Source organism: Trachymyrmex septentrionalis, unplaced genomic scaffold, assembly GCF_001594115.1.
Source record: "Trachymyrmex septentrionalis isolate Tsep2-gDNA-1 unplaced genomic scaffold, Tsep1.0 scaffold101, whole genome shotgun sequence".
NCBI lineage: Eukaryota > Metazoa > Arthropoda > Insecta > Hymenoptera > Formicidae > Trachymyrmex > Trachymyrmex septentrionalis.
This window is the reverse complement of record NW_017304136.1, coordinates 1,331,894-1,340,958: the sequence shown is the minus strand read 5'-3', so window position 1 is coordinate 1,340,958 and position 9,065 is coordinate 1,331,894. Positions and strand designations below refer to the sequence as shown.

General features: G+C 27.9%; 1 protein-coding gene across 1 annotated transcript in view; it reads left to right on the top strand.

Annotated features, from left to right (window-relative positions):
- The window catches only part of LOC108756514 (cytochrome P450 4C1-like), a 27,882-nt gene extending 19,402 nt beyond the window's left edge, over positions 1–8,480 (top strand). The window contains exons 3-10 of the mRNA XM_018500393.1: positions 1,787–1,877; positions 3,686–3,880; positions 4,296–4,362; positions 5,786–5,912; positions 6,047–6,128; positions 6,238–6,350; positions 6,487–6,724; positions 7,934–8,480. Of these exons, the coding sequence (XP_018355895.1) occupies positions 1,787–1,877; positions 3,686–3,880; positions 4,296–4,362; positions 5,786–5,912; positions 6,047–6,128; positions 6,238–6,350; positions 6,487–6,724; positions 7,934–8,274 (1,254 nt within the window). The 3' untranslated portion in view covers positions 8,275–8,480. The remainder of the gene's footprint in view (positions 1–1,786; positions 1,878–3,685; positions 3,881–4,295; positions 4,363–5,785; positions 5,913–6,046; positions 6,129–6,237; positions 6,351–6,486; positions 6,725–7,933) is intronic.
- Positions 8,481–9,065: the final 585 nt, after the last annotated feature.

Below are 9,065 nucleotides of genomic sequence, written 5' to 3'. Positions count from 1 at the left end.
CCGAGCGATCTCCGAAGACTGACAAAAATTAAAACATTTCTATTATTTATTATATTAAAATATAATTCTTTTTAGTTCTACATTTTCATGTACTTACTTTTATACTATCCGAAACTCAATATAAACGTATATTTAAAAATACGTATATAAAAAAATAAAAAGGTACCCAGAAAAGCGATACGCCAAAAACTTACAGGTTAGTCATGTATGGATCCTAAGTACCCTCTTTGAACTTTTATACATTCTCACATCGAGAATAACGCACAAAAAATATCTCTGCGGGCTTATCATATGTATGGACAGTTAGTTTTTTTCAGCCTCAATTCAGCTCTTTAAATTATATTATAAAAAAGTTACAGCAATGTAAAAAATCGCATAAAATTGCATACATTGAAACCATGAATGGCTTACTAGGGTTAATAATCAGTAAATTCTTTTGATATTTATAACTGATGAAATTTGTTGTAGCACTCAAAATTTGTTTCACACTCATCTGCAAAAAAATGGGCTACTAAATTTTAGTACAAATTTTTAATGTGTTTTGAGTAGCAATATCAAAAAAATTATAGCGAGATGTACCAAAGCTTAAATTAAACAGCTTGAACATTCTCATTAATAATCATGTAGATCAAATTTGGATTACACAAAGTGTATTATAAAATAGTGGACATTAAAGACAGACATTGAATGGAAACAAATTTTTCATTCAAACTATTGCATTACTCAAGGGAATTGGCTGCCAGGCATAAAAGTGAGTTTTTAAGATCATTGATTTTTAAACAAATCCGAATTTGGAACATTTTTTTACGATTTTTTAAACAAAATTATAGTGTTTAAAAAAATGCTACAAAATAGAGAACTTTTATTTATAAACTTAATAGCGGGGCTATTTGGGACATTTTTTTTTACGACTTTTGAGTCCTATATTCATAAAAAAAATTTGTTGGACAGTTTAAAAGGTTGAACCTTACCATTAATAATTATTATAGATTAAATAACTATTATAGATTAAATACTTTGTACTTATTTTGTTCTACATATAAAAATGTTACACATGCGCGAATGCGCGCGCGCGTGCGCACGCACACACACGCACACACGGGATCAGATATCTGTCACATGCATGTCGTTGATCTTTTGTAACGCCAAAAGCAGGATATATGCATGCATATGTATGTACATACTTATATGAAATTAAAAAAAATTAAGATTTGAAATTTATACTGTAATTTCTTTTTAGGAAAAATTTCGTACAACAATTTTTTCTGAGTTATACTGAGTTTACAAGAAAAAGTTGTCTGTTTTACAACACTTTCTTTAAAACGTAACATTTTCTATAACTTTGTTTAGAAAATCATATAAAAATATTCCAAATATGAATTTGATTGAAAATTAATGATCTTAAAAACTCATACACTTTTGTGTCTGGCAGCCAATTTCCCTAAGCAACGTAATAGTTTAAATAAAACATTTTTTTCCCGATCTTTTAATGTCCGTTTTCAATGTTATTTTGTAATACACTTTGTGTAATTTAAATTTTATCTGCTGTCAAGAAGAATGTTTAAAATTTAATTTGAGCTTTGGTTCACATACACATCTCACTATGATGATTTTTTATTGAGATATCGCTGCTCTATAGAATATATTATATATTAAAATATATAAAAGTTTGTGCTAAAATTTAGTGGTCCGTTTTTTTGCGGATGAGTATACACTATAAATAAAAAATTTTCTATATTATTTCTTTGAATAATTATTGAATTATAATTTTTTCAAACATTTATAGCATATTCTCTCTAGCACCGTAAATATCACAAAAGGAGATTTCTATGATATGATGAAACCTTGGCTGGGCAACGGACTTTTGACATCTACAGGTAAATCACATATTTATTTTTCTTACATATTTATTATATATTTATTTTTTTCTTATATTTAGAATTTTATTAAAAATAAATAGCAGCTTATTTCAGAGCTGGGCATGTACTCGTATTTGGAATACTTTTATTTTTAAAAAAGTATTTGTAAAACAATTGTATTTTGTGTTTTAACGGAACGCATGAAACTATTCTGTATTTTCAATATGATTAGAAACAAGACCGTTTATGTTAAATATTACATTACTTAAATACGAAGCGCCACTCCGGTCTGAATGTTAAGATGTTGAACTTATATATATTATATATTCATTTAAATGAATTAATTTCAGAAATGATAATTATGTGCCGATATGGTTGTCGGACTTTCAACGCAATTAATCTGAAATATTAATAATCCTCCCAAATTTCCCAAATCTTAAAAAACTGTAATAAACTTATTGCAAAAAATATTGCTTAAATAAATTTATTAGAAGTCGTGCGCCTCTGAAGTAGAGGAGCAGATGGGGTGGGAATCGCTTTGCGTGGAAATTGTGCACCTCTTAACCGGAGAGAGGTGCAGTGAGAGTATGCTTTGTATGAAACGATAGTCGTAAAATATATTTAAAGCAGAAAATTCGTGTTTTATATAGTAAAAAAAAATCATTTTTAAACTTTTTTTCTTAATAATTTTTTAACAAATAACGAGCGACGACTAAAACCTATTGAAGATTACTCAGAATCATGAACTAGACAACATATGTCAAGGTCAAGGTCAGAGAGGTCTCCCCTAAAGTAAATATTTATCCAAAAAATTTTTAATCTCTTTCAATATTAAATACAAAATATGTAATACTTTTATGTGCTCCGTTGAAATACGAAAAAACAAAATATAATACACTTGCATTGCAAATAGTACATTTTAAATAAAAATATTTCAAATGTCCAACTTCGGCTCATTTTTATCATGTACGCTATTTTAATGTATAATTATTCGTGAAAACATTTAGATAAGATAAAAAATGAGGTCTCTGTTTTTGTCTAATGTAAACGTATATGCATTTGTGCTTCAATACAGAAAAGAATATATTTTAGTCGTTATGGTAAATATATATTCTTTCTAAAACTGTTAGAATGAAAGCTCACTCTAAAGAGCGAAATCTCACTCTTAAAGATTGAAAATTAAGTCACTCTTTTTCAAGACAGATTCAATTTTCACTTCAAAGAATTTAGAGAGTTTGATTGTATAGTTAATCTGATTATTTATGTTGCTCATGTGCTAGAAAATTTGTGCAGTGTTTCGCGAACTTTTTGTCTTGTTTACATCGCTAATATCGAGTAAGGAAGATAGAATATAAAAAAACAATAGGAATAACAAAACTATCTATTTTTTTTTAATTGACAAGGAAACTTTTCCCAAGTGTAAATGTCAGAATAAAACCAAACCTATATAAATCTGTTACTTGGGTAACAGATATACAATGAATGGTAACTAATAAATGAAATTCATTATTTATATAAGCTCTATCGATATAAATTATTATATCTCCGATATAAACAAAAATGTACATATATCAAATATACTTAAATTTTTACGTATAATTGACCATTCTATTTTGTTAATTCTTGCTTTTCAGCAAAATATAGGTTTTTGGTCGTCGATATTATTTCGAAATTTATGAATTACACAATAGAAATAATGCAATTTACACATGGAAGTATTTCCTTGTGAATTAAAAAGTATTCTTTTGTTAAAATCTCTCTTCATCTTTTGCGATATTTTTACAATTTTATTTTTACATATATATCACATTTTAATGCTACTTTAGGTGAACAATGGTTTCACGATAGAAAACTCATCGGACCGACGTTCCATTTTAGTATATTAGATCACTTTGCTGTGGTTGTGTTTGAAAAAGCAGAAATTCTGGCAAAGTGTCTCCAAAAAGAGATAGAAAAGAATCCAGGAAAAGCCGTTAATATTTTCCCTTTTATGATCAATGCTACTCTCGATATTATCTGCGGTAATGTATCATGCTTTTAATTACAACGTATATAATTATAATATTTTATGAGAAAACACGTTTTGTTTATTGATATAGACATTTTATGCTGCAAACTTTATCAATTATTTTATGGATAATAAAAAAAAATATATAAACGGTAAAGATGCTAAAGTGTTTTATTAGAGCGTATTGATATTGTATTTAGTATCAGTATCAGTGTGCTCCTTGCCCTGACAAAGTGAATGGCAAGGTTCACAAAACGTTAGCATTAGGAACGGACAAAAACACAGCGATAACTTGGAAACTTTCTAGTATTCTTAAAAATAATAGCTATAAAAACCTAAAAAGCGTTATATAAAGGGTAATTTTAATTGTGTTATTACAAGCAATACGACAAAAGGGTTTATCATTAATACTAATTGTTATCTTACAGAAACAGCAATGGGTGTGGATGTACATGCTCAAGAAGTTGCAACCAAATATACATCAACAGTACACCTGTCAGTTTTTTAAATTCTTATATTGCTATTATACTATCCAACACCATTTTCCAACACGAGTGTGAATAATTGGTTTTCATATTTTTGCTTGCTGAACATGAAAAAATCTGTTAGCTAAAATTGCGTTTAAATTTCAAGAATAATGACATTGAAATGATAAATTTAAGGGTTTTCATAAAATTATAAATAACAAATATTTTAATTATTAAAAAATTTATAAATTAAATTTTAATGCCATGCGGAAAGAACTTTTAAAACTTGTTTTACATTTTGTTTTGTTTCGATATATTTTTGTTTTCAGGAAGCAATTTGGCAATAGCTTTTTTTTCATGTGTTACATAAAAACGACATTTTAAATATATGAAAAATTATATTAAAACAACATGCATTTTAAATTTAGAAATTTTTTTAATGATATTTTTGTGTTTAATTAATAAAATTTTTTAAAATTCCCTTCGAGCTACAATGTCACAAAAATCTCAATCGTCATTTTTTGCTTCTTTAATTTGCTTCAAAATTGTGATATGATAGTCAGCTTTGTTTACAAAACAAAAATACATAAGAAATGATAGAAATCAAAGTCTTCAACGGTCTAGCTGGATCTTAAATGCTTGTATGATTCTTATGTAAATTTATGTGCTAATATTCTTCGCAATAATTGGCATATAAAGGAAACAACATCTCTTTAGGCGACGTAATAAACAATATAGTATATTATAGAACCTTAAATGTGATAACACATACTATAGTTGTCACATATACGGTCCTGTAATATATTATATTATTTATTTACGTCGCCTAAAGAGATGTCGTTTCTTTATATGCGAATTATTGTGAAGAATATTACTAACTCCTCGGTAGTCTAAAGGACGCTCGCACTGAATGCGAGAGATCCGGGCTCGACTTCTGGCCGAGGTAATATTTTTAAATAAAAGTTAATTATTTACGGATTTTAATATGTTATTCAATATTATTAATATTGTTTCAAAGATGCATCAAAAATTTATTAAATTGCTAGTCAATTTAACTCGTGATTTTACTGCGGTAGTTTAGTAAAGTTAGATTGAAAAATCATTTCGACGCGCGTTTCTGTGGATTACATACGTAATATATAAATTCACATAAGAATCATACAAGCATTTAAGATTCAGCTAGACCGTTTAAGGCTTTGATTTCTATAGTTTGTGTTATTACATATACGATCCTATAATATATTATATTACATAAAAGATGGTTATTCATATTCGTGTTGCAAAAAATGTTTTGTTGAACAGTATTATTAATGAAACAGCTAATAAATTATTATTACTTGGGTGTTAAGAATTAATGGTAAATTTTAATAATTAGTTACATAACATGTAATTAATTATTAAAATTACATATTATGTAGTACGTAAGAGTTAGATGACAATCGTACTTTTAGAACTTCTTCGTTAATAATGAAACGAATGCTTCGACCGTGGCATTGGATTGATTGGTTGTTCTACTCATTACCTTCAGGGAAACAGTTTAAATCAGCGCTTGATATATTGCATGGATTTACAAAAGAGGTATACTATAGAAATACTAAAAATGTTTTTTGTATTTAGCGACTTAAAACAGTGTTAAAGTTTTACTAAAATTTTTACATTATTTTGATTGAGGAATGTTCACATTTACATCTAATATCATAAATTCTATATAGGTGATAAATAAGAGAAAGATTGAACGACAATCACAAAGCGGCCATACGGAATTTGAAAATGAAGACAATGAATTTAACATAGGTGCGATTGTAAATTTGAATTATATATTATACTTTATACAGATTATAGGTACATAATTTATTTAGGTACTTCATAAATATTCCTTATTTAATAAAATTTATTATATTAGATAAGTGTAAGAGACAGGCGTTCTTAGATCTATTATTAGATCAGAATGCGAAAGCTGACACCCCTTTGACCGATGATGAATTGAGAGCGCAAGTTGACACGTTCATGTTTGCAGTAAGATGTCTGAAATAAAAATTAAAATTAAAATTTTATAATTTTTGTAACATAAAATTTTCTCTTTATTTATTTAAATTAGCAAGATAATGTATCTATAAAAAGGACATGTAAAATAATATAAAAATGTTAATAGGGGCATGATACAACTGCGGTTGCGATAACTTGGACGCTCTTTCTTTTGGGTAATAATTTAGAGCATCAAGCAAAAGTTCACGAAGAACTCGAGAAAGTTTTCGGAGATTCAGAAACACCAGCCAGTGTAAAGGAGCTGTCGAAATTAAAGTATCTCGACAGAGTCATAAAGGAGACACTCCGAATATTTCCGATTGCACCTGTAATCTCAAGGGAATTAACGGAAGATGTAAAAATAGGTAGGCCATAACTTTATCTGCTACTTAAGTAAGAATTTCAGAAAATGCAACAATATATAAATTTATTTATAATAAAGTAATTAAATTAGAATTATGCAAATCAAGCATTTACAAAATCGAATTGAATCGAATCTGTGACATATTCGAAAACGAATCTGAAATCTTAACACTGAATCAAGTCGAATCGAATCCTTTTGATTTGAAAACGAATCAAATTTTCACATACTGACAGCTAAAAAAAACTTAAAAGCTGAAAAAATTCATTTTAAATGTACAAGTATATCCAAAAGTTGATAATGTGACATAAATATATTAATACAATAAATCATATTTGCATATAGTAAATTATACTATAAAATGTAATAACAACAAACATAATTAAAAGTATGTAGAATCATACATCTATTACTATCAAGATTTGGAAATTGATAGCAAAGTTAGATAGTTATTACGAAATCATATGGCAAATGCAACTAAATTATTAATTGTTTTAATCAAAATAATTTGGTAATTGTGACTAAATAATCCCTTTTATATATATATATATATATATATATATATATATGTCACAGAAAAATTTATACTATTATATCTTAACGAAAAAAATAATTTTTTGTTATTATTACTTTTTATTTTCTCATTTTAATTCATTATTTTCTATTTTGCATATCTATATATTCTATGTTATTAACTATAATTAATTATTAAAAAACGCATCGCATTGTCGGTAAAATTTAAATTTACGATTCTTAGAACGATAGTCTAATACATTTACGCTGATCTAATCGCACGCTTGTGACATAACATTGCCAACGTTACTTATACTTCCTACTGTAACCATTTTTAATTTCATGCCTCTGCTGCTAGTTAATATTATTAATATTTGAGGAGATTACATGGAACGAAATACACGTAGTAACAATAATTTCTTAATAAAAATGTCATTGTATATTTGTATAATCTTGAAGTTGTTGAGAGACACCTTCATTTATCAATATAGTCATGCCTGAGCGCGCAAATATCAGCTCCGTGATTAGTAAACTTTGATTGCTATTAATTTAAAAATTATTATAGCCTATTAAAAACTATTATAGATTTTCATATTAGTATTTTCATCTTAGAATGTCATTAAAGAATCCATTTTTAAAAGGACGTTTTTGAAGTACCCTGTATCTGTATATATTAAATTATTTCTCTTTTATTTTATAGATAATTATATACTTCCGAAAGGTGTCATGGTCTCATTGTCAATCTTATTAACACATCGAAATCCGGCAGTTTGGCTGGACCCATTGAAATTCGACCCAGATCGCTTTCTTCCAGAGAACTCGAAGAACAGAAATCCGTACGCCTATGTTCCGTTCAGCGCTGGACCAAGAAACTGTATAGGTCAGAAATTCGCTCAACTCGAAGAGAAAATCGTGTTGACTGCTATCCTCAGGAAATGGAGAGTGAAAAGTGTGAAAACAGTCGACACGATTAAGTTCGGCGGCTCTCTCATTTTACGACCAAGTGAAGATGTATTAATACATTTCACGCCGAAGAAATGAACAATTTGTTATCAAATAAAATAGTTGGCCCAAAAATCGTACCAGAGTACCAGTAATCGCCAAGTTCACGTATTACAAACGTATTTCAGTGCTTTCTGTCGATCTTGCGAATATTTTTATTGGTTCCAAGGAAGTGTTTACAATGTTGTGTTACATTATGAAACTCGTAAATATATGAATTCACTATTGATTAAATTGAATATTTGCAGCAACCGAGCCTATACGTGATTTCAATCAAATGCTTCATTGTGAGATTGAAAGACACTGTTTGACATCTGGTGTAAGTTTAGAATATTGGCAATTTGCATGAGGTACATTGAGCTTCGAATTATATTGTAAATCGCAGTTTTACGTGCACCATTACAAATTATTGTTTCATACAAATTTCGTAGGTTTTTTTTACGTCATAAGCACTGGTTTCTCGAAGCACGTAGTCGTTCGAGTAATTGCCATATCTATCAATTACTGGGATTAGGTGAGCCGAAAAAAATTCTTGTAAATCGAATAATAATGTGTCCAAACTTCAAATAAAATTTGTTATTATCTAGACATTCTACATATCAGTATCATAGGCATAGTCGAGTTAAATAGATACGCAAGCAAATAAAGGATGTCGATCACTTCTGGATCATTTCTGTGTCGATAACTGATACATCTAGAACAGAAATCAGCACTACTCAAATAAAAATTAATTTTACAATTTTTTTCTGTTAAAACAGTTATTAATATTTATTGAAAATGTGTAATAATGATAATTTTGAAAAAAATAAAATATACAAAATTATAAAAAT